This window comes from Salminus brasiliensis, chromosome 11, assembly GCF_030463535.1.
Source record: "Salminus brasiliensis chromosome 11, fSalBra1.hap2, whole genome shotgun sequence".
In the NCBI taxonomy this organism is placed as follows: Eukaryota; Metazoa; Chordata; class Actinopteri; order Characiformes; family Bryconidae; genus Salminus; species Salminus brasiliensis.
This window is the reverse complement of record NC_132888.1, coordinates 34268686-34296155: the sequence shown is the minus strand read 5'-3', so window position 1 is coordinate 34296155 and position 27470 is coordinate 34268686. Positions and strand designations below refer to the sequence as shown.

At 37.3% G+C, this 27470-nt stretch overlaps 1 protein-coding gene across 1 annotated transcript in view; it reads left to right on the top strand.

Moving 5' to 3' along the window:
* The window catches only part of LOC140564994 (leucine-rich repeat and fibronectin type III domain-containing protein 1-like protein), a 125966-nt gene extending 112574 nt beyond the window's left edge, over window positions 1-13392 (top strand). The window contains exons 5-7 of the mRNA XM_072690714.1: window positions 1533-1646; window positions 2512-2846; window positions 13026-13392. Of these exons, the coding sequence (XP_072546815.1) occupies window positions 1533-1600 (68 nt within the window). The 3' untranslated portion in view covers window positions 1601-1646; window positions 2512-2846; window positions 13026-13392. The remainder of the gene's footprint in view (window positions 1-1532; window positions 1647-2511; window positions 2847-13025) is intronic.
* The last annotated feature ends 14078 nt before the right edge of the window (window positions 13393-27470 follow it).

Below are 27470 nucleotides of genomic sequence, written 5' to 3'. Positions count from 1 at the left end.
CATTAAAAAGAAAGTGAGAACCGGTAAGCTCAGTAACCATATAAAGACTACTAAGACTAAGACCAGGTTACTGCTTTCCTGAAGAGCGTTTGGGATTTTTAAATAATTTTGGTAAGAATTCTTCTGCCATTAGCTGTGGCCGGTCATTTTATCTCCTCCTTCTTAATAATATTACCACAATAACAGTTGATAGTGGTAAGGTTTGGCCAATGTCTCTAACTGTTTTATTATCGTTTGTCTAGCACTGAAGTCACATTAGGCTTCTGCTGGCAAATTTTACTAGTGAAATTACATTCATTTTTAATTGGATTTACCACTAATAGCAGCTGGGTCTAAGCAAGGCCAGCTCTAAATACACTAATAAAAGAGAGAGACTGCACACAGTAACTCCCAGTGACTGTATCATCATGTTTATGTGATTTTACTGTTTTTTTAGGCAAGTTGGTCAGCATGCTGATCACTAAGTAATATTAATATCCTCAGCATGTAGAAACTGACACACTAATCATCCACTATCCTGACCACGGCAGTTATGTATCAAGGAAAATCTTCATACTAACATTTTATTTATTGGTATGAATTGTAGCAAGTGTGTAATTATCAGAAATAATTTTGCTCATTTCTGTATTTTATTGTTTGGGGGGTAAACCAAGCTAGAATGCTAGTCACTAAGTTAGCTCCTCGGCTGATAAAAACATAATTAACTACCCCACTGCTGCCAACCACAGTTGTTATTCATAGTATTATATTAAAACTGAGTGTAGTGAGTGGTGACATGTCATAATTCATTTTTTGATGTTTTTCCTGTTTACGGTAGCTGCATTAGCCAGCCTGCTGCATATCTTTAGGTTTTTGCTGTTACTGAGCATGCAGCACTGTGCCCTTGCCAGCATTAAATTATGGGATAGAATTCTTAACTATTATTTATTATTGTTTTTAACCAGGCTTCCAGTCACTTTTTCATGGCAAAGGGAAAAAGCAAAAGTGTGACCACACTTAAACATGCTTAATACTTGCTTTGACTCTATGTTCCTTATGTATTTTGACAATAGCAAACCTGTCAGTTAAACACACTTGATGAATCATAAATCTGAGGTTTTAAAGGACACTTTTTGTGGTGCACTTTAACCACAGAAACACCTCAGAGGGCTCCCTAGCACATCACGGCCTTCTGCAGTATCTGTATTGCAAAGACCAATAGTGTGGTAACTAACAAACGATATATCGTGCAATATATTATGTGTAGTCTACAGGGAATTATTGAATTATAGTAGTTCCTAATTGAGAAAGCATCCGGCTGACACCGACCCTGCACTACAGATGTATGCCTACGTGAGAGAGGTACCTCAACATACTGGGAACATATTTTCCATCAATGACTCACATTTCCCAGTCCAAGTCCCACGGCCATGCGTTCTGCCACTGGCCGCACGTTGTCCCTCACCACCCTGTGAGAGACGGATTGGCAGCTTGTGTCCTGTCACATCCCCAGCCCTGCTCATCCTTCATGCCTCTTTGTTTCTCCCTCCCAGACACGACAGACCCGCAGGTCAGCGATGAAAAAAAGGTTCAGCGGGACTGGAGCGACTTTAAAATTTGATGACTCCTTCTGCTGTCCCACAAGAGGCAGCCATCAACCCTGAAAAGTAATGGCATGTTTCTGTCTCTCTTCCTCATCTGTCATTCTACATTGTGCAGTGTTTTAAAAAAGAAAATGGAGAGAGAGAGCAAGAGAGAGAGCGAGAGAGAGAGAGAGAGAAAGTGAAAGAAGGAAGGCAGCTTTGTGATGAATTGATGAAGGCGAGATGCGATTGTCTGCCACTTATTTAGAGTTAACACGTTTCTTCCTTGGCGTTTGCCAAATGCTCTGTAGGCCTGCTTACTGCGTCTGCCACTTCCCTCTAAGTAGTGTGATGGATGCAGTCACTCCCTGCCCACTTTGTGACTTTTATAGCTCATGAAAGCTAAACACAGGAACTACTACAGACAAATTGAGTCTTTTTTAGCATTCATAGTGTTTTTAGAATTGAATCAAAATGAAGCTGGACTCAACAATATTATTTTTGTATTATGTAAAACTAAGTAAATTTATCAATTATTTAAACTGTGACATCATTTAATGATACAGCCTTTTTTAAAATTAGTCACAAACTGGCCAGATCAAACTAGACTGGATGTTCCACTTACCAGTATGCATGAATGTATCTATGTATACAAATAATAACTGTCATGTAAAAACCTCATAGCTTCAAAAGGGCAACTTTACGGGAGGAGGAACATTTTTGTCATTATTTAATTTTTATTTAAAAAAATCATTTTGCACATTTTGCATTTGACAACGTTGACACAATGTAAAGGACAGCTGTAAGATTGAAATAATTTAAAACATTGAAAAGCTTTATTTAGCTAGTGAATTGTTTTTCTTTTGTTTGTTTGTTTGTTTATTAGTTTATTTAACTAGCTATTTTATCTTTTTTATCCCTGTTTTATCCCCTACCCCTTTCACTACAGATCTCTCTAGGTCACCATAAATCAGGGAGAACTTAATGATGGAATAATTTGTCAAAAAGAGAAAAAAAAATAATAATGGGACATCCTCCCTCAAGCTCACTGTTCCCAGTGTATCCATTGGACTATCCAGCCATCTTCACTAGGACATTTCTGAGGACTTGATTCATTCTTGCAACAAAAGGAAACAGAGCACATGGTGTTTTCCATCACTGGCTTTTGGGAACGTATTGCCTTTTTAACCCCTGCTGTGGTCAAGACTGTCTTATGTTGCTGCCAGCTGCAGTATAAATCATTAGCTGGATGGCCTGGGTCCAAAGGCGGCTGTTCAGCAGGAGGTGAGTACGGATTTGCTTTTTAAGGAAATGTGATTTGTCCCTATCCAATTTTTCATAATTGTTCCTCTTTTCCAGACCCACACAAACACTGTCTACAAGTTTGTAAATATCTGCTCATCAGGCGTTTCTCTCACTCATCCCTTTTGCTGCAGAAAGGGCCTGTAATTGCCTGGAAAGCTTTATTTTAGATGTTGGGACATTGTTATGAGGAATGAATTGCACTCTGCCTCAAGAGCATTAGTTAGGTCAGGAACTGATGTTGGATGATTAATTCTGGATCACAATCACAACTCCAACTCATCCCAAAGGTACTAGATGGTGCTCTATCATTCCAGAAAACACAATTTCACTGTTCCACAGCTCAGTGCTGAAGGAGCTTTATTCCCCTCTAGCTGATAATTTGTTCATGGTGTTTTGCTCATTCTTTTTTTTTTTCAAAAAGTGCATGAAAAAAATAGTTTTTATATATTTTAAAAAAGTATTTTACAAGAAATAATTTAAAAAATGCATTGATATTATTAATCTATGTGTAAAGTGAAATAAGGCAGCAACTAGACGTCACTCCTTAGCTTCAAAATAGAAACACAAATAAATAAAGTGTAAAAACAAATAATACAGTGGGAAATTTAGACCACCATAACAGTTTTATATCGAACATCACTATAGAATTTAAGCAGATGCAAAGTGGTTACATTTGGCCAATACCCAGTTTGTGTAATTAGATCAGTTTCAGTACCAATACATTATATTTGATTGGTGTATGACTAATACAGTTCTTTCATTTCATGGTGAAACATCTTTTGAAATATTATTGTATTTAATATAATTTATCACTTCTGTTATCTCATGCAGTGTATTTGCCCCCTTTCCTGATTCTCAAGTATTGTATATAATGAGTAGTCATAATAAACGGTTTCATATCTTTAGAAAAAATGGCAAATTCAATATTAACATTAATAATATGAGGAACAAAGTTATCCAGAATGTGACTCAACTGTATAAAAGGTAATTGTTCTCTTATTCACTCTAACAACAAATTAAACAAATGTAACTCTTAACAATGACACTCTGTTGATTGAGCGCAGCGAGGTGAAAATGCAGCCAGCTCTTACTAACATCGGAGAGTACTGCCAGAGACACATAGTCGACAAGTTTTTAACAAGCTTACTAGGTCATGATCAAAAGAAAACCCACAAGAGATAAGGGGGGAAAACTGCTGGAACAGTGAGGGCCATTATTTTCCAATTGAGAACCCTAGGAACAATGATGGATCTTCCCAGGAGTAGCTGGCCTGGCATATGTCCTCAAGGGCGCCTTAGGGTCACCAAAGGTTTCAGGAGAATATCAGAGGAACTGCAGGGCTTTCTAGCCTCAGATGAGGTCAGTGTTCAAACTTCCACTGTAAGAATAAGAAAGAGCAAAAGTGACATCAAAGCAGAAACACTGCTAGCCAAAATAAACACTCTATTTTATATTTGCCAAAAGCACTTGCACACAGCCTGTGTCTTTGGAGAAGGTTCTAAAATGTTGCATGTTGGATAACTTTCCTCCTAAAACATGTAAACATGTGCTGTGTTGTTTGATGTTTAATATTGCATATTTATACATTGTATTTATATACCTGAAATCATTTGCCTTGACAAAAGTTCAATAATAGAGGAATTAGAAAGGTGGCAAGCACTTTCCCAGCATTGTAGGTACCAGTTTCCAGTTGCACTTTAGTTATGTAAAGTAAAACAACTAGTAAGTCATGAGCTAGAAGCTAGAATGCAAAAAAAAAAAAACATAATGTACTTAAATAAAATCTTTATGGTTTAACTGACATGTTGTGTCAGGACAAGAATTCAGTATTTTTGTTTTGTTTTTTTTTCAAGTCATATTATATATTACTAAATTACTAATAATACAAGATAGCCAGTAACTTTTTCCCCATATGGTAAATTTGTTTCAGCTAAACCATAAACATTTCATTTGAGTACATTATGGTTCTATTACATTATAGTTTTATTTCTTTGAAATCTATGATTTGACAAAATGCTACTCTTTTGGTGGAACGTCTCCTCACTTTGTAAAAGCAGTGACAGAATTTGAATTCTACAGTCTGAAATCTGTATGTACCACTGTACTGTTTATTAACTCTCACCAAATTCTTGTGTGTCAGGGACAGCACTGCACTGTTGAATTAGTTGTTGTGTTGTTATCTTGGCAAAGTTTTGCATAATCATGTCTGACCTAATTTTATCAACTGCCATCTCCTCTAAATCTAGACAAGTCTGACTGAGTGTTAAATACATGAATATCCACAAAATGCAAATCAGTTCTGAGCAGGTATCACAGATAAAACAATCAGTTAGGTAGATAGCTCAAACAATTGAGTGTGGTTTCCATGTTCATTTCTGAACATCAAGGCTCATTTTGTGAGCAGATATCTCAAGTGACAAGATACACAAGTGACGACAGAATCCACAATCCGCCCCGCTATATGACAACAGCGGGATCTTATCTTGCAGCTGACACACAAACGGGAGATGCTACTGTAGATGTGCTGTCACTGTGTATCTCAAAGCACGGAAACAATATAACACCAACATGAATAATTTAGCTCTGCTTCTATTTCTTGGTTCAGTCATAAATGTTTCCATAAATTCCCTTGCCAAGCTTTGTGATGTCCAGGATGTAGGGAAGGCAAAGCTTGTCAGGCGGCATCAGACAAGAGGAAGAGCAAAGCAGCATGAAACATGCAAACAGCAGAACAAATATTCCTGTTAAAGCACTGATAAATACATTTCTTTATTTGATGATGAAGGGAAGAAAGCAATGCACAACAAACTGCACTAGATAACTATGACCATGATCTGATTAAGTTGCTAGTCACTTGATGAAATATTGATCCGTTTTAAGGGCGAATGTTTACTGCAAGTGTGCTACCTCACCCTGACATGTGCAATCAGTGAGCCTTAGTTCAACCGCCTGGCCGTTAAAGCCAAAGACAAGGAAAAATTGAGAAGTAAACAGCTGGTGCTTTGTTCAGCTATTGATCGCAGATACCTTCTATTCATCCGTGACTTTGAGGAACGAGAGTGGTTAAAGGTTCAGCACACGAAAATGAAGATAGATTAGATATCATGATTTTCTGTTTCATTATTTGAAACTAAAGACAAAAGTAAGTGCATAAATAACGGAGAGAGAGATTTTTGATAACAGCATTGTTTTTAAATAGGCAGCAAACTAGCCAGATCACACTAGGCTAGCATGTTCTACTCACTAGTGGTATTAAATGGCCTTCAAGTTATAATTCAGGCAACATTTGTTGCATTTTTTAATTTTGCACTTTTCTTGCATTTTATTCAATGCTGATATTAAATAGGTTTACAATGTATTTTTCTCCAAATATCTGTGCCACCATTAGCAGGGACAAAGAACAAATAAACTACACAACACACAATATTTTAATAGATAGGAAGAGTGGTTTCATTTGAATTGTTCTTATAAATGGTAAGTATCTGTACACAATGCTCAGATGCAATGCTATTGGGCTATTTGCAAGCCTGTTATTTTGCCTCCAAAACCTTTTAGAGAGGGATTGTAGGGGAGCAGATAAGATCTGCTTTTATTGCTTGGTTAACAGCACTGGTCTTGAGGTTTACCAGTAAAAAAATAAAGCCCGTCTTTGGGTTTTGTAATTGCTGTGTTTCTCAGCCCTGTTTTGGTTATGTCGGATTTTCTCTTGAAATGTTTGAGGTCCGCGGGATGTCAGTTTCATTTAGCAAACTCTCATTATTTTATCATGCCAATGAAAATTCAAGTTGACATTCCCTTTAGTCTTCAGTATCTGTTTTGCAGTACTCACAACAGACACAGAACTGAGAGATTGCACTTAGTCTGATGAAACTGAGCATTGTTGTATACCTTTTGTGCATTCATTGGTTTTCCTGTGCTTTTATTTATATAGCCAGAGCATTTTTGCTGGGTATTCAAACTGTGTCTCGGCAGTAGGGCTTGGCTCTACAGTGCTAAGCTTTTACTTGGTGTCACACATAGGCCATCTGTTGAGTAAAGTTTACTGTACGTGTTCGGATATATTTTGTTTCTGCACTCAATGTCGGCTCAGTGGGGGTATTTACATTTGCTGAAATAGTCCAATATAAAAGAAGTTATCGAGTATTTTAACCATTGGCACCCCTCTTACTTTGCCAAGCAAATCGTTTCGAGTTCGTCAAGCTTCATTTCTTGGCCAATTAAAAGACCATTACGTGGCTAATTGGTGCTCCATGCTGATGACATAGTGATGAGCCTGCTAATTTTTTTTTTCTCACTGCAATAGCTATTCCAGGTTTCACATATTTAATAGCTTGTTTGCCATTTAATCATATTAGTAGAATAGGAACCGCCATCATTCAAATAAGGCAGGCTTGTAATTTGCAGACTGCACTAAGCCATTAATCATCATCTTAGAAACATCAACTGTTAATAAACCCATATTTGCCTCAGACCCATTAATGCTAGGTAAGGCTCTTAAAATGCACTGAATGTTTTTACTGTATAAAAGACTGTTTGTGACTCCAAAAACAGCATTGACTGGAACACAAAGTTAGACTAGTAAGAACTGCAGTACATTTTTTAAAGCAAGGTAAATATATATATATGTATATATAATTATTATTTTTTTTTTTAAGATTTGGAGCTTTTGCAGAAATCATTTATTACCCTGCTTCAACTCCAAGGTGGCAGATCGTACTTGATTTCTTATCTAATGGGTTCTTATCATAGCTTAATAGGTAGCTGAAATGTCACCCAAAATGTATTTGTACACAGAAAGAGCAAGAGCTCACCACATACTGCACCAAATATTAATCAACTGTTCATCCAGGGGCTGAAAAAACATAACAGTATAGTCACATCTTTAACAACCTGCTGAAAGAAACTAGGTACAGGAAATCCTAGCAGTGAATATACTGGCATTCCTAATTTGCTAGCATTGCTAACAAGTCAGCATATAATCATATATAATCATAACAATCACTAAACCTTCCTTCGTTTGTCTAAACATCTAGTGTAGTCTGAATATTTCCAAGTACTTTGGACATGCTAGCTTCCTATTGTTAGTTGACGTGCTCTGGAACTATATCTGCTCTGATTCTTGGTATCTGCTTGGTACCGGTGAGACATACGATGTATATTCAGCTAATCATCTAAATAATCAGTAAATCACCTGAATTTACTGGTAACAGATTTTCAAGCATATATATATATATATATATATATATATATATATATATATATATATACATTTTTTGAATGGTCCAGAACACAAATGTATCCGACTAATGACAAGTCAGGAGGTGAAATGTGAAAGGAGGCTGGCATAAATTGTGCAGATCAACCAGCTGTCTACTTTTAGGCAACAGGCAGTACAGTAGAACAAAGATGTCAGAAAGCTCATAATAGAATGCACAAGTCATCACTCCTTGACACGAATGGAGTATGGCAACTGACAACCTTCTTAGAATTTCATGTCTTGTTGAAAAAAATAGAAAGGCAGAGAAAAGACAAAAAGGGGGTGTAGTAGGCTAAGGAATGAAAACACTTGGGAATGGAATATTGAAAAATCTGAAAATTGGAAATTTCTGACAAATGGTGGATCCTGCTGTTCATGCTGATAGGTCTAAGCTATTTAAGAAGCAAATGCCCCGAGCATGTAGAATGTCAATATTGTATGCTAGCAGTGGTGTGATGGTGTGGTTGCTTTAGTAGCATATAGTACCATATAGTAGCGGTGGCTTAATCTCCTCCATGATTGTGAGTTTATACATATGTTAATTTCCGTCGTTATCATAAATTAGTCTAAAGTAGCGATAGGTAAATTAAGTTAGTTTATAGTAGCAGACGCTTAATCGTCACCGTAATCGCAAGTTTATTGTAGCAGTGGGTTAATCTTCTCAAGGAGTTTGGTGCCATGCATCCAAGAAAAACATACATCAGAGATCACGACACTTTACAGTTGGAATAATCTTTTCATGGTGAACAGTTTTTTCCACACAATGACAATGCCAGTAGGAGCTATGGTCAGAGGTGGCCAATCAGAAGCAATTGACCTGCAGAAAGAGGGAATGTGATTTGTTTATCCATTTTAATCAACAGCACTCTTCTTTTGAGAATCTTTGACATCAGAATGCAAGGCCATCATCTACTCTAATGACTTATAATAAATGACGAGAGCCGATAAAGCTGAGTTTCTTATTGTGCTCTTTGGCAAAGTGGTGGGGCGGACAACTATCAGAATTCCATTTGCATGACAGACTGCTGTTTTATGAAAGAGGTTAGGAGATTCATGCCGGATCATCTCTCACCAATTGGCCCACGGCTTCCACCAAATTCTTTAGCAGTCGCTCCTGCCTGATATCTAATGGTCAGACAGAAAGTAATTGTATAATCAATAGTTGCTGATGAGAAACAAGGTGCAGTGATATGAATCATAATGAAAGCTGAAAAAGCAGCCAGGCTGTGTAATGAGATTCTTAAAGACTCACAGTTTCTCTCTTTGAAATGCCAGCTCTAGTGTGGCAAAGCAAAGTAAATTTTAAGTAGCCATTTTAGTTAGTTATATATATGTAAAATAGTTAGTTATATATATGTAAAAGAAACTATGTAAAAATCTATACTTTTTTGAAATATTGAATATTTTGCTACTATTTTAAAAATATTTTAAGTTCTTATAATCGTATTGGTTTGAAATCATCCAATATATGAGACGTTTCTTGACTCAATGTTAGGACATACTCATATGGGTTATTAAATTTGATGTCATGGAACCTTATTACGTTACTGCTATATGCTATTTATCGCCATGAAATCAACTACTTTTTTAAAGTAATATCAATAATTTGATCTGCCATTCCCATAACAGTGCATTGCTGTATTATGGCATTCCTGGGATTACCTATAAACCAGTGGAGACTGAACTACTATGTATAACCAATTACACATATAGTCACAGATTATGTAAGTTTTCAATAGTTAACATTGTATAGTGCTTTCAATGCCAAGTATTACATTTTGTATTAGTTTCACATACACTGATAGAACGTTCATGTCGATACAAGTAGTTTTTGTCGCTATAAATGAAACAATCAAACTCTAAAACTAATCTGTCCAAACTAGGCTGTCTTTTAAATTCTTCTTTTTTTCTGACATTTAAAGCCAGGCAGATATATTAACTACTTGGATAACATTGTTCTGATTAGTTTAACAGCTGCTTTCATCTGCAGATTCCCCTGTACAGTTACAAGGAAACAGAGGGCCAAGCCTTTTGGTTCAATTTCAGATGCAAATAGAACTATTTCTGCTCACATGTACGAAAGTAGCATACAAGTCTAAGCTTGCAATTTATGCACCATGTATATGGAAAAAATACAAAATGCATTTCCCTCCCTCATACATATTCATGACACAAAATGTTGGATTGTGCAAAAAATGGGTGGAGATATAAGAAGTATTACCAATTACAAATTCTGTTTGATTCTGAAGTTTGGCCAGCTGGCAGAGACAGTTTTGCATGGAATTTTCTTCCGCCTCTTAAAACAGGGCATAAATTACCAGTAGTGTCTTAAAAATATGTTGTTGCAAGGTTTCCTTTAATAATAGCAGAAGTTATTGCAGCTAGACAGATGAACAGGCCTCAGGCAAGTGTAGAAATTACATTTACCAACAAAATACACAACACTTTCATCTCCCAGGGTCAGATGTACCTACAATTGAACGTATCCCTGTTCAATGACATGTTTTGTTGATGTTCTAAGTTCTTTTCTTACATGTGGAAAAATATCAAAAACAATATCTCCTTATCATTGAACTTGGATTTTCCCTTTTGGTTCAAGATTTGAACCTTGCATATCACAAAAAAATGTACAATTAGTGAACAATTCTATTGGCTTTTCACTTGATTAGCCACTAATGAATTATTTATTCTGTTATTAATTCTAAAACAGAAACTACCAAGGTTGATTTGGTAAGCTTATTTTTTGGAGACCCTCAAGGTTCTATTTTAGGGCCTATGAAGTTGATATTAATTACAGCTGCAATCAAAAGTATTAATATTCCAATTGCAATTGTAGTTATAAGGGTGAAGAACTGAAGCGTGGACTTAATGTAGAGGGTTTACCCAAGGCGTATTATTCAGTAACTACAGGGACTTCTGTACAAACTGGTGGGGCTATTCTATGGTTGGTGGGCCATAGGTTGTTTAAGGGGTAAAATTGTCAACTAAATGTTAATTTTAGAGGCATTGTAATTGCATATTGTGACCACACTTTGTTCTGTGATTTCTTGTGTACATACATTTGGCCCAGAGAGAGAGAGAGAGAGAGAGATCTAACAGATATAGTATAATTTCTTGAGTATAATTCCTTGGAATTCTGAAGAAATGGGGTTCATTTAGGTGTCATAATAATTTAGGCAGGGGTGCAGTCTTAGTGCAGCCTTTTGGCAAAGTACACCGGATTGGGAGTATGTTTTTTCATTATTTGTCTGTGGAGAAATCCTGTTTTAACATGTCTGTCAGTGAGATAATTCCTGGCCATTCAGCTAGTTTCCATATCATCTTGTAATGTGAAATGAAGGCAATCATGTAAATGCTGTTTTCTTCTTGTGCAACGGCTTTTTGATGGGTAATCAAGATTCATCATCTTCAAAAAGACAAGGAACTCCCTCGGTTCACCTTTGCCAAACTGCATTCGCCATGTTGATGTTCATGTGGAATGAATTTAAAGTGTTTTCGCATATTGATTGCCTTTACATAGAAAGTGTTCGAATAAAATAAAGGTCCTTCTCCTCAGACATAATAGTATGCCACAATTTAGGTGATCGTACACAGTCACAGATTATGTAAACACAATGGTGCAATTCAGAGTGCTTTCAATGCCAAGAATCTCTTCATTTGAGTTTCCCACTGAAACTGATAGTTTCTGAAAGTGTTTTTGTCAGCAATGACAATACAATCAAAATCTTATTTGTGTTTAAATTCTTTCTTTCCTCCTGTCAAGAGTGATCTGTTTGTTTTGCTGACATTTAGAGTCAGACTGATATTGCACTTAACTGCTTAGTTAATATTGTTCTGATTAGCTCAACAACTGCTTTCATCTGCAGATTTCCCTGAGCAGTTACAAGGAAATTGATTGTCTTTATGTAGAGATTGGTAGGATAAGCCTTTTGTGGCATTTGTGACAGAGTAATCTGTTTATGCTTTCACTCTCTCTAAGGCGCAGTGTAGCTTGACTGGATATACCTGCCACAGAATTAGCATTTGTATGCATGTCTTTTTCAGCTAACTGAAGGGATCACATCTGTGGTCCAAACAGAGTTCCTCCTTCTCAGATATAGTAGTGTTCCACAATGTAGTTGGAAGTTCGGTGCCCCTTTTGCATGTCAGATCAAAACAGTTTCCCTTAAAGAAAGGCTTCTTTTCATTATCTGCTTATTGGAAATTTAGTCTGAAGACATTTTAATAATAATAATAATCCTTTGTAAGATATTAAATTAGATATAAGAAATAAAGACTTGATTTAGATTTTAGATTTAATTTTCCACAAGTTTTATTAGCATATTTATTTGAATAAATTTTCGAGGTAATTGATGCATGCTGTATTTATGTGGTGGGACTAACAACCTCCTCTCCATCTGCCCTGTTTTTTAAATGTTGTGCAAAGGGTGTTAAAAATTTCAGACCAGTAACTCTTTAGCATGATAATGTGAGCTGTTTAAACTTTTAAATTAAGTTTAAAAAAAAACAAAAAAACATTGGTCTTACAATGGATGTTTGAATGTTTCTCATTTTCTTTTTTAGAGTCAGTAATGACTATTGTTGCTAAAACTGTTCTATTCTATATCATTTTCTCCATGCTTTCATTTACTTATTGTGACTTTGATGACCATGTATACTGCAGACTATGTTCTTTTAAAGGGCTCTACTGACTGTCTGGATTTAGCCATGAATAAAGCCTGCAGCTGATATGCGCTGAAACCATGAAACATTATTTTACTTTTTACAACGGAACATGGCAATTTATGTGCTTCTAATATAGTTCAACTGCATTTTGCGTCTACATATAGAGTCTATTAAAGGTCCACATAAAACCTGGTATAAACTCAAAATCTGACTTTCTGTCTTTTTTTTTTCTTTAGGTATTTGATTTTTGCCATCCTTACAGACATCCAGACTTCACCCCGATGAAGAATTTTTGAAGGAGGTAAAGGAAGCCTCACGTCTGCCACTCTTGTCAACCTGACCTCCTCCTCTTCCTCCTTATCTATGTCAGTCATTTTTCATCCACCCAGTGAGAACTGAAACAGGACTCAAACTGATGAATAAATGGTGACAAACAGGTCCACTTGGGAGCACAAGTATATTATTATTATTTTCTTTTTCTTTTTTTTTGGGTTGTTCCGTCACTTTAATTTTGCATTTTTCTTTTGTAATTGTACATAATCAATTTCAAATCTTATAGTTTTGTACATGTAATTTTTATGGTGTGTAATTTTTTTATAAAATAAAAGAGTGGATTAATTCTATACTCATTGGCTCATAATTAGTCTCAAGAGATTGTGGCTCAAACGTTTTAGTCTAATGACTTTTCCTTCAGGCACTATCTCTTTGGCTCTGCTATCAGAAGTTCCACTATAAGAGCTGTTCTCACGGAGCTTTGGATATTACATTTATTCAGCTCTTTAATATATGCTTTTAAATCTATTCTTTTTAAAAAACGAATGGCAAATAAGAGAGTGATATTCCCATGACTATTTGTACAGTTGCAAATATTATAAGAGTTTCATGTTTCATTACAGCAATCGGAGCAACTCTTGCAGCATAAAGCTGCAATATACAGCAACCAGCAAACAACTGATGCACATTGAGAGAGCTAAAAGAAATGAGGCAATACTAATTTTATTTACCAAAGTTTAGGGCAGTGCATGTTTCAGGAGATTTAGCTACAAATCACAATGCAGTATGAGCTCTCTGTTACCTCTGCTGAGATCTAGATAACAAAGGAGGCAAAGTAAAAGTGAAAACCTGCAATCTCTTACAAAAAGTGTAAAACTTAGAAAATATGCTCCTGGGGAGAAAATAAAGCACAAAAACAGTCGTCATAAGCACAAAGACTATTACTATCCTATCCTTTTATTAGACCCCAACCCCAGTCATTTTAGAACAGTCCCTTTTGGCAATCAATTTATTTGAGAGGGTGGAGGACTCTATTAATGGGCTTTGGGCAAAGGCTATGGCCAGCAATACCCATGCACTCCTAAATGACCATCTAGAGAGTAATGACCTTAACTCTGCTCTAAATCATCATGGAGTGGTTATTACATAGACCATAAAACTGAGAAATCATCTGTACTTCCTGCATCAGGTGATCAATGAACTATGGCCTAATCAGGAAAAGGGAAAATATTGGCGTAGACTGGGGAAAAGTATGGTAAGGATCAAAAAGCAGCACAACCAGAACTTCTTTTCCAATATTATTTTCCAATATTTTTCCATTTTTATGTCCAGTGGTCAGTCCAAAACTCTTGTTATAGTAATTGAATCTATTTTAAGTTAATACTACTTTTCTCTTATATTATGCAGACAATGCAAAAATAAGATCTCAATGGTCAATGGGATATTTTTCAGTGGTGAAACAAATTCTCCTCTTTTGTGAATAAGCGGTTGGTGGGGAGGTGAATATGGCGGCCCTCGCATACGCTGGAGCTCTGTCCACTCTGTGTTTGTTCGCCTATTTTTTTTATTTTTTTATTAATGGACCAGACAAATAGCCTTTGATGACTCATCCTGTTACAGCCCACTCTCAGTGCACTAAGGTTCTGAGTACAGTCCTGGAAGAACTCGAATTCTGCAAGCCTGTAGGTGCTGTTAAAGGATTTTAAGAAGAAAACAAAGGTGGGTCACTCAAGTTCACTGTTTAAAAAAACATTCTGCTTCAACATCTGTCAAGGATATCTGTTTAAACAACCACTGCAAGATAATAAAACAGGCCGAGGTAGGTGGGTGTCAGTAATAGGACTCCTCTCACTACGCATAGGTTGAAACCTGGACCATGTGACAAGTGAAACTAAACTCGTGCTTTAGCGCAATCTGCACATTTTGAGGTACATGGTAACAGTGTGGTGGAAAAGCTTCCCTTCAGACTCACAGATCAAGCTACAAATTTTAGGGCCTGTAAAGATATATAACATATAAATTCAATAATATACTAAATAAAGTTTAGAGGATTAATAAATATAATTGTGAAAAAAATACTGAAATATTGAAATAAAAAATAAACACTACATAAGTAATTACAATGCAGATAAAAAAAATAAGGTGTAGTAATAATAGCTAAATAGAAGCCTCACATTATAAATTAAAATTATGAAAATACAAAAATAAAAATACATGAATGATTATAAGGTGTAGTAACAGTGACTAAAATATACTAAAATTGAATAAAAAGTAACTGTGTCTGATGAAAGCACCAAAATCCATTCAACTACTAATAGCGCCCCCTTGTGGACAGTCTTGTTAGACATGAGTGACTGGTTGACCGAATGGCTGACTGGGTGCTTCATGAGCCAGAAGCTTCACAAAACAAAGATCACTTTATAAATCACCAGAAAGTGGAGCTCTAGAGTGTTCTACAATGAACTCCAGCTTGAGGGTACACTGTAACTAAAATTGCAGATTTTATCGGTTCAGTAAAAACACTTGGTATCTGAAGGATAAAGCCTGAAACCACTGCCATCATTTAAGCAGAAACTAAACATTCTACTAAGAGGCTGGCAAATAAAATTTACGTTTGTTTGAGACTATTTTGGTCAACCTCTAATATCAGTAAATCTCATTCTCATCTCAATCCTCATTGTTCTTTGAAAATGTACGTGTTTCATTTTCTCTATTTATATTCAGTATGAAAACATCTCTTATCATTTATGCAGTGATTGGCTATTTGGCTATTTATGTATTCTAAAGGGATATTCATGTTTTTAGGAATTAAATTCAGTCTCTGTGATTAACATACAATGTTTTGTAAAATTGGCCTTACTCCAGTCAGTGTAATTGCAATGGTTATGGTAACCACAGGGGTTACTGAAGCTAAACTCATTGCCTTGAATAAAACTGTGTTGCTGGGTTATTCAACTCCCCTTAGTCAATGATGGCACAACATGCCACTCACTGTTGCAAAGTGAATTCCCAGCCAGTAAAGTATGACTAATATGGTGTTTTACAGGGGGCACATGCTTTTAGAGGATATTAAAGTCTCCCCTGAAATATTGGAATGGCAAGGCCAATTTTTTGTTTTGCTATACTTTGAGGACATTTGGTTTTGAGATCAAAATATAAATAAGAGACATGAAAGAGATCTTAGGTTTTTACATTTATGTCTTAATATAACTAGGCAGTCCATAAGATTAATAATATTTAGATATATTTTTTTCTGGCAATAACTGCATTAAGTCGGTGAGCCACTGACCAGCATCAAACTGTTGCATTTGTTTTTGCAGTACTGTTCCAGGCTTTTACCAGTTGTGTCAGTTGTAGTTTCTTTTCCCATTTAAGAATTACAGGGCATGCATGCTCATTTAGGTTGAGGTCTGGTGATTAACTTGTTTGACTTTCCACTTTTTCATTATATCGATTGGTAGAGGTTATTCCTGGTTCATTTTCAAGAACTATTGAGGCTCAAAACTGCATTTCTTTGCAAATTCCAGTCTTGCTTTCCGATTCTTACTGCTGATGAGCGATTTGCACCTGTATCTTTTTGCTCTCCATGTCCTCTTTGAATGGTGAATTGCAATACCCTTACCCGTGCCCCGTGAAGGTTGTTGGCTGTTTTTCAGTTGTTCTTCAAAGCTCTCACAATGTTTTTGTCATTGTCTGCAGTTGTTTTTCTTGGCCAACTTGTTTTATGTCTGGTTGTTAGTACAGCAGTGGTTTCTTTCTTTTTATAGCATTGCAAATTTTTATATTCGCTATGCCCAATGCTTGTGCGGCTAGCTGATTGATTTTTCCTTCTTTTCTCAGCATCAAAATAGCCTGCTATTCTCAAATGCAAATGCAGTCTTCATTGGCAAAACCCTGGACTCAGACCAACCATAGACATTCAGAACTATTAATTATTTAAACAATCAATCTAACAGACACACCTTGGCAGAGAAGAAACACCTGTCAATCTTACATTCCAATATTTTTGCTCACCATGTTCTAAGTTGTAAATCCAGATGTAAATCTTAGGAAGTAGAATTCATCTTCTCACATTGATCTTTTCATCTCAAACCCAAGTGTCTTGAATGGTAAGAAAAATCGAATGAACAGGCCTTGCCATTTTAATGCTTTCAATGAGGGTGTATAGATGAAGCATGAGGCTGCACGCTCAACAAAACAACATGAGTAGTGGTTGAGGGAGATTGTAAAGAAAGGAATTATGATTAGGCCTGGGAAGCAGCAACAATCAGCCCTATTTGTGCCAGTCTGAGTGCAGAACAAATGATGGAATAATCATTTGCAGGCCATTAAACAAGATCAGAGAGGAAGCGGACACTTTCTACAGCATCATCCCAGTGTGAGAGAAGAATGCTTATCAGTAATTAGTTTAGGTCTGAGACTCCAGCCAAGCTCTACTACAGCCTCCTTGTCACTGTAGAGGAAGAGGAGGAGAAAGGAAGAAGACGGTTTAGAGACATTTGTGAGAAGAATCTTGATTTGGCTGAAGTGCTGGGAGAGAGCAAAAGAGAAAGCAGGGGGTACTGCTTGAAGGACAGCTGTTTGCTTTCTCCCTAATGTCATGCATGTTGCCTTCAAACCACACACACACACACACACACACACAAAGCTTTCTCTTACTAACAACTTGAAGAACACTGACACACTGGAACGAGGGATTGTGTTCTCTTCCTCCTTTTCTTTCATCCTCTTGCTTCCAATGCTCATCCCTTCTGAGAGTGCAGGTAGGGGCTCAGTCACAGCAAAATGGGCATCAAAGCTGAACAGCCTAACTGCGGGAATGGCGCGTGCCCAGCCTTGTGAAGACAGAAGCCTCTGGATTGGAAGCATCGCCTTGGCGGCAATGCTGCAGCTGGAACCATGCACACAAGGAGAGAGGCTTTGATCTGTCTGGGTCTGGCTGAGTTTATTCTGGGAAACGCAGCCACTGCAAAGTGGAACATGCGTAGCGTAGTTACCACAACAACTACTATCTTCCTCTTTCTCCAGCATGCATCCAGAGATGATGTATACCACACACTCCTGGGAAAATAATGCACTCAAGTGCAAAAGCTAAGCAAATGGTAGGTCTTCAGTATCTTTAGTTAAGGTGAATAGTACAATTGTGATCTAATTATTTTTATAATAATACTCTTCATTATTGGATTGAAATTATTATTATTTTAATTTTTATTATTGTTATTGTTGTTGTTGTTGTTGTTGTTATAAATTATTCATTGACTCCAAACCTGGACCTTTTCCTACCTTTTTTTAAAGCACAACCCATTTGTCATTTAAGATACTTTTTTTGTCATTTGACTGAAGTATAATGAGTCCTGCCTGCCTTCTGACATTTGGTTACCTCATCGTATTCTAACGGCAGGGGGAAAAAATGATGTTAATCAGTAATCTCACAGCATGTTTCCCTCCATCACCCACCACCTTCACCTGTCATTGAGTAAAAAACACCAGTCATCACCTCCGCTAGCAGAACCCCTGGAACAAGATTCCACCCCCCTCCTCCGGTGCAGGTGCAGCAGTGCAGCAAAGTCCTCAACACTTTATTAATATCTAGGTCTGAATCTGTCCTTTTATGATCAGATCAAATTCTGAAAGATAACATTCTGCCCCACTTATATATATTTCCTGAGTATCTTGTTTCATTCAGAAACATGTCACATTAAAGGAGAATTGCACAATCCGGTGGGAAAATGAGGATACTCCATAACATTTGATCTTCAGTCGGACAATAGTGGCAGCTAGGGGAGATATAACACACCGACACACACACATACACACACAACATATATATATATATATATATATATATATATTGCAAGTGAAACAATAGCCAACATGGCTGAACATCAGGACAAGTCTTGAAATTCATTTGACCAAGAAGTCCTGTTCTTTGTTCTCCAGCAAACTTGAGTCTTGAGGGGTTTTGTTTGTTGTTGTTTTTGACAGCAAGGGTCAAAATGATATTTCTCAATATTGTTAAAATGAAGATCAAATGTCCATATGTTTAAATATGCTTAAAAAAATCTATTTTCATTAGAGATGTCCTAATGTTTTATATTATTATTATTATATTACTATAGATCAATTGTAGTGTAGTGGGTTGGTCTTACCAGAAAGTGATTCATCTTGCTACACAAAAGATAATATGCTATCTGTTATGTCCCCAGCAGTGTAGAACCCACATTGGACAATGATACTTTCTGTTTATTTTACATATTTGAACTTATTTGGCTATTTTTACAGTTGTGTGGATGTAGTGTACATTTAATACTCACTTAGGATACAGTTGACTACTACAGCTATTGTAGCTACTATATATTGGTGTACAATTATCTGACTGCTGTAGATTTTTAAATGGCTACAAGAGAGATTTGCTCCCTATAAAACCACTCACATTTTCATATCCCTATACACTTTCAGACAATGCTAAAAAAAAAAAAGAACATCTTGGTTCTCATTAACCCGCAACGATTGAGGTTTGTGGCTTGTTTGCTACTCTATTTCACCAAATGCATTATCAGTGCAATCCTGGAGCTGCCCAGACGTCAGTGGATGGATTATGAATCACTCGTCCACTTGAAATGGGTCATAATGCAAAGAGCACTTCCTTGATTATGTGGTCATCAGGGAGCGGAGCTCGGCAAAGACTAGCGGCTAATGCAGCGTGGCCTTGGGGGCTGCATTATGAAATCAATAGCACATGCTGGCTTGTGAGAAGTTAATGGTGTCCTTTGTCTGAGGCTAGATTCTGTCTCTCACTTGAAGAGTTTAGCCATCAGAAATAGATACTGTGTGTTGGTCAGGAGGGGTGGGGTGGCAGTGGTAGGGATGGGAGTGCAAGCAACAAGATCTCATATAAGAGAGCATGTGTGTGAGAGAGACTAAGGCAGCGCATGAGAAACAAAACCTCAGCATTTCTAGCATGCAGAGGAATTGATTTACAATGCTCCACGCAAAAACTGTTTTAAATTGATTTATCACCTACTGCTATTAATTGCAGTATTCTTTACCCACTGTTATTTCATCCATATCATTTTAGAATACCGTATCTGCATGAGACATCCCCAGCAGTGCCTGCTTGCTTTCTCATCTCAATTTATCAAAGGCAAGTGTGAAGTTGTACTTCATCAGTGAAACATTTCACAGGATTTTGCACTATTCTTAGTAATTCATGTTGGGGAAATGCTGCTAGTGCTGAATGAATGTTTTGTGGTGGAGATTTTTACAACAAATGCCAATTCACATTAATGTGCTTGTCTGATGAACTCTAAATGTTTAAGACCAAGCAGGTTGGCGGTCAGCAAAACACTTCATGTAAATGACTTGTAAGTAACTCACATACTCTCATGTTTAGCAGGCTAAAAGTTCTCCACAAGGTGGAGCTATATGCACTAAAATAGCCTTTGGTGCTTTGCATTCATGGTCTGGTCAAGTCAAGTCAAATTTATTTGTATAGCGCTTTTTACAACTGTTGTTGTCACAAAGCAGCTTTACATAATTAATAATACTGTTCAACTGCTCTGATCATAATCATAATATATTAATCATGGTGTAGTATAACTTAATATAGTCATGGCAGTGATGGTAAGAGTAATGAGAGTAATGATAGTTAATAGTAGTAATATTAATTGCAGCAGATAGTTAAGTCCATTTAGGTTTTTACATGGTCATTAGGCAGGTTGCAGTGGTAGGAGGGTGTGCCGCTGCTCTGGCATGGGTGGTGGTGGGGGCGTGCCTGCTGGTTGTATTGGTAGGTGGCAGCTGGTCTGAAGCAGGTAGAGGGGACCTCAGTGGGCAGTCTTCCAGCAGGTCGGGCTGAGTGACCATTTACTCAGAGAAGGTAAAGAGACAGAGTTAGTTCTAAGAGGATTTTATGGAGAGCAGAGAATGTTGAGCAGTATCAGAGTGTCTGATATAGTCAGAGGTCTGACTATAACAGCCTCATTAAAAGGAGAGATCCAGAAGGTAACACAGACACGGGAGCACCCTAAAATGCTAGCATCCATATGCTCCACCGTCCACAAACCTGAGTGATCGTGTGCTAGCAGCAAGACAACAGCTCCAGTATCTCAGTATACTACAATTCCCTTTGTCCGCGGACCCTGGGACCTACAACCTTTATCTAAGGGGAAGCATTAATTACCAAAAGCTAAACTAAACAGATGAGTTTTCTGCCTAGATTTAAAGATTGAGACTGTGTCTGAGGTTATCCCAGAGTTAGTGGGCTTTATAAGAAAAGGCTCTTCCCCCTGCTGAGGTTTTCTGAATTTTGGGAACTACTAAGAAGCCAGCACCCTGAGATCTAAGTAATCTTGGTTCATAATATGTAATAGGATCTTGCAGGTACTCAGGAGCGAGGCCATGTAGGGCTTTATATGTTAATAGAAGAATTTGGGAACTGGGAGCCAATGAAGTGCTGATAGAATCTGACTCATATGGTCAAATTTTATTTAGTGATCTTAGTCATTTAGATTTTGATTTTTTATTTAGTGATTTTAGTCATTTAGTAAGGCATTTTGCACTAGCTGAAGTTTATTGAGGTTCCTGCTGGAACAACCTGACAAAAGTGCATTACAGTAATCTAGCTTTAAGGTAATAAAAGTGTGTACTAGCTTTTCTGCGTCCTGTAGAGATAAGGAGTTTCTTAGTTTAGCGATGTTCTAAGCTGCATAACAGCTGTTCTACTAATATTAGCTATATGTTGCACAAATGATAAATCTTGAATCTCGAATATGACGCCAAGATTTTTAGCTGCTAGACCAGGAATAATGGAAGCATCAGTCAAGTCTAACAATAGGTCAGATTTATTTCTAGTGTCTTTTGGACCTAAAAGTAGAACCTTTTGTCACTGTTAAGAAGAAGGGAGTTATGTAATATCCACCTCAATTTTCTTTAATCTAAATTTATCGTCAGGTTTGGTTGATATATAGAGCTGTGATTCATCTGCATAACGGTGGAAATGAACGTCATGTCTGCTTATAACTGAGCATGTAAATAATGTAAATAATAGTGGTCCTAGAATAGAGCCTTGCAGAGCTCCATATCTTACTTGGTCTGGTTTGCTATTCAGTATTCTTTTTCAAGTAATTCAATTTGTAATTTTTCAGTATTTTTAATTTAAAACATTTACTTTTACTCAAATATATCAGTGGGTAAAATATGTTTTGTGTTTCATTTCATTATGTTACCTTGGTGACAGCTATTGTACTGTGTTAGTATTGGTAACATCTTTTATTTTCCAGGTTTATCTTTTTATTAAGATTTTTTATCCAATTCTTCCTGCACTCATGTTATATAGCTAGGTCCTAATCCATCATATATGATGCTACTAAACTGAGAGAGTGAGGGCTAGCATGTGCTTTTTCTTAGATATGGAAAGCGTATTTTTATCTATCAATGCTAAGGAAAACAACAAGGCTAATTTAACTTTTGGTAACAAAAGTTAACTGCTGGTAACAAATTCCTAGCAATAGGCCCAACACTTTATATGGCTTCACCACTTTTGCTTTTAGTACATTAGCACAATTTGTATATATACTGTAACTATCTGTAAGTATTCTGTAGCTTCATCAGAACTTTCAGTAGTTTGACTTGAAACATGGTACCTTTATTTTACCAATAGCAATAGTTTTACATGAGTATGGGTTTAAGCTACTGTAATCTGCATGGCATAATGTCAGGCCCTGTCAGTCCACATGGGAGCTGGGAGTTGGAACAGTGATATATTGGTGAGCTAAGTTAATTCTGTGAAACATTCTCACATATCATCCTTCCTTTTTCTCTTGTGGCTGTCATCTTCAAACTTCGGTGTGAAAGGTGAGATTTATGCTACTGGACCAAAGAGTCGGGTCTGATGCCAAGGAGGCATACAGCTGAGTGCTTACAGCTCAATTCGCTGCAATCCATCCAGCTTCATTCCCTCTGCATGGACCCTTTTGGATGTTGTGTGAATGGGCTTGCTTGGTATAGCTAGCAGAACAACTTAAATACATATTTTTTCCATTTATAATTATTAAATAATGCTATTGTAGCTAACAGCTAATGCTAACAATATTCACAACCCAGGTAGCTACTATTTATTACACGGCTAACATAAAGTAGCTCTGTGTCATCCTTACAGATCGGGGTTACTCAGTTTTGCTGCCTTACCATCCCCCCATCCCCTTTTCAGATCACATGGGGACATTAAACACAGATATGTAGTATATTTTAAAATTATGTATTGGCCACAACATTTTACAGATACACAATAAAGATGCAGATTGATCATTGATGGTTTTAATAAGTATTTTAAAATATATTAAATATATTCATCACTCAATTTCATATGCTACGTAGGATGTAAAATACATTCATCAATATATTTAACAAATAAATGCAATATTAATACCTCATTAAGGAATACTGTTAGCAGTGCATTTGAATTCATACTAGATGTACAAGTTCTCCTTTCTCAAAACATGATCATTTAAGAAATCACTGGCCTGCTGGAAATGTGACACAGGGATTGCTTTGTAGTACTGCTGTGGTTGACTATACCAAGCTACACCCACTCACACAACATCCTCACTTTAACTCTAAAGCTAGATCAGTGCCTTTGTCAATCTTTCACTTTTAATGCTTGTTGCTGGGGAATGCATGAAAAACGGTAAAGGTGGTTTGATACACTACAAGGACCGAGTTTTACCCTGGTCTTACCAAGAAAAAAAGCATGCGTCATAGTAAAAAGGGTCCATTGTGTTGGTTACCAATTTTCTTTTATGTAAAATCATGTTAACTTTAAACAAGACAAATCTTTTGTAGCCATCTGTTTATGTTCATCATCACTACCTGCCAAAGTTACACAAGCACCATCAGATCATATTATTCTTATCTGAGTCAGCTGGAGCGTTGCTCAGAAGCTACCTTCTCCCCATAAACACATCATGACCTCCATTATTTCTCAGTCTGCTGACCTCTGATGACACACACACGCATAGCCCCTCCGCCACCCACACAAACACATGCGCGCACAGTCTGCAGCTTTCCCCATGCTCAGATAGAACATCGCTGCTCTCGTTCACGGTCAGGAGAAGGAGAGGTCATCTCTGTGCAACAATGAGACATTCTACCCTTCACAGTTGGACAAGCAGTGAGGCGAGCCACCGGAGAGGCCGTTTATTTCTGAGCGTGTGTCTCTGTTCTGTCCCAGAGCCTTGCACACACATGCCCTAGAAAAGCCAGCAGGAAAGTGGCAGCCGCAGCAAGAACGAAATGGCTAATCCAGGTCCAGTGTTGGTAGGGGCCAGATTGCTCTGGGAGTTAATTGTGGTGCTGGCGAGTTATGCAAACATCCTCAGCTGGGTAGCATGTTAGAGCCAGCAAAGGAGGAGTGCTGACACATCAAGGGCAAAACACCAGCAACACTAAGCAAGAAGGATTGTACTGCAGGAGGAGGGTAGCAGTTCACCCATATCGAGGAGCTGAGCAGATCCAAGCACTGAAGTCCACTGAAAATCAATTCTCACAAGCAGTGGATTAATTGAGATTCGATTCACCTATGAATTTCAATGGTTTCATATTCCCCCTCTTTCCTCTTAGTGTTGTAATAAACATAATCCTCTGAATCTGCAAAAAAAAAAAAGGCTTTCAGCTGTGTTGGAGTAAGGAAGAACAAAAGCTATAGCTCATACAAAATTCTCATAGATAGGCTATGAGTGTATCTGCTCGTTTCCACACTTGCCAGATTTTTGTAAACGCTGGTGAATTCATCTTATTTCTACCTACCTTCCACATAATCTGCTTAATGCAGAGCATCCACTTTATAGTACCCATTTATTTACAGTATCATACAGCTAGTATAATCCACACCAAATAATGTCATGTTTTTAAACCAAGGTTTTTTGAGGTGCTTCGTAAAGCACAGAAAACAAAGTTGAATGAACGGATATGCAATGGCGGCAACAAAGAGAAGATAGTCAGTGAGAAATGAGAAATACTGCCATTGATGTCATTTAATGTCAGGATTTTAATTATGAGTCACTACAGTGCTGAGAATGATCCACCACCCAAATAATACCTGGTCTGTGGTGGTCAGCCCTGAGGGGTCCTGACCATTGAAGAACAGGATGAAAGGAGGCTAACAAAGTATGCAGAGAAACAGATGGACTACAGTCTGTAATTATAGAACTACAAAGTGCTCCTATATGGTAAGTGGAGCTGATATAATGGATTGGAAGTGTAGGCGGTTTGTGCATATATATATATATATATATATATATATATATATATATATATATATATATATATATATATATATATAGAAAGCCCCTTATCTGGGCGGTAGTACAAAATCATGGTTTTATGTACGTCATTTCCAAAGCTCTCCTCACAAAAGTCTTGCACTATTTATAGTCATCATCCAACACCTGCTTTGGTAAATCAGTGCTTTTTACTTTATTCATGTTTACATGTATTTGATTTTCTGTGATATGATGCTTTTACAAGCAAAAACACATTTGATTTTTTAATTTACTTTGGTCCTGGTTGCCATTAAATCCTGAAAGAGCGTCCACCACAGAACAGACATGCAGATGAGACGTGCTTAGACATACCTACTTTCTCTTGATTCCTGAAAAGAAGCACAGAATGGCATTCAATCCTAGACTGACAACATAATCAGTGCTCGGAGTGGGCCGGTACGCCCACCTCGAGCATGGATTATATGTAAATGTTTTTACTGCGTACAATCTAATTATGATACACTTGTACACTTTTTGTTGCTGATACCACACTAAGATTCAACCTGATGTTCTCCAGAAATGTTAGCTAACATGTACGATAATGGAATGTAACGGCACTTTTTTCCAACTTCAAGCAATGAATATATTGACCAATCTACCTCCTACCGACTTCAGGGAGGATGGATGCATCTGTGGCGGCCAGTCACATTTCTGTTGGACAATCCTAAGCGCCACAGCAAGTCTCCAGATGTGCCACTGCTTGTATAGCACTTTGATCAATATTTACTGTGTGAGCTAAAGTATTGAATAATGCATGAAAAAAGTTATAAATATAATATATAGCTAGCAATATACTAAGCCCATTGTACCTGTTTATATTATTATTTTACTGTATATTACACTGTATAGGAGAGCAGGACATGTGAGGTAATATGAGGTAAAATTTCATATGATCAGGTTAAACATAGTATTGCTCATCTCATATTTCCATAGCATTCATATTTGTGAATTTTCCCAGTGGGAAATTGTCTCAGTTTAGTCAAAATATTGTCTCACTGGTGTTTTTTTTGGTCAGACTAATCTCATGAGTCTTACAATAATCTTATGTACCGATCTTGCTTTTGAGCTTAATCTTGTTCAAATGCTTCTAACCTGATTTAAGTTTCTTTACTGTTATCTGTTTCTACAGAACATCATCAGTTACAACACATAAATGTGTATCTGTGATCTGATAGCAACTGAAACTACAATTGAAACAGATAATACATTTGTTTATGAAGGGTTGGTGTGATTAATGCTGGCTTGAGTGTGAGTCTGTGCAAAGCTAATATGCGCCTATTGAGAGAAAATGGTTATTACACTTGGGAAATCAATGACGTGATGCTGATTACAAGTAACTTGGTAAACACATATCCTGGAGCGACTTCACAGACAGCATCGACAGCTGTGGGGTGAGGAGCAAAGCTTGCTAGTAAACAAGCATGCGACAAACATATTTTCTCTGAAGAGGGACCATTTTAGGACGACTACAAATGCACAGTGTAGGAAGAGTGTACGTAATGGATGGAGGGGGAGTTAGGACTCATCATGGGGAGAAAGACAGAGAGAGGGAGAGAAATGCAGGGAATCGGGTTTAGGTTTAGGGGATGGACGAGATAAAGTCTACTGTGAGCTAACAGCGCCCTCACCGCCGTTGCCATGCCAACGGGTTCAGAGGAGCACTTGATACCTGCAGATGCAGCCAAAAAAAGTCCCCATGGACCCAAGCTATCATTTTCAGCCAGTCCCAGTCATTTGATTAGAGGCGTAGCAAAACTAACACCACCTGTGTTGCATCCCAGCCTTATTGTGGTTGCAAAAATTCCCCTGCACTTCATTAAGTGCCTCATTACCTACTGTCAAACCCATCCGAGCAGAAGACTCCATTTCGGCCTCTCTTTGGCCATCTCCCACGGGACAGCCTAATCAACTACATTACATGGCAGGTACATGAGTTCACGCTCCTTACCTTACAATATCATCCAGACTGGCTGCACTGTGTAATTTCAGAAAATGCAACAAATGGCAATTAAAAAACAGAAAGTCTCAAAAAATCACTTTAAGAGACTTCTCATGTATCCATGTCATTCTGTGCCAGTGGACAAGGAT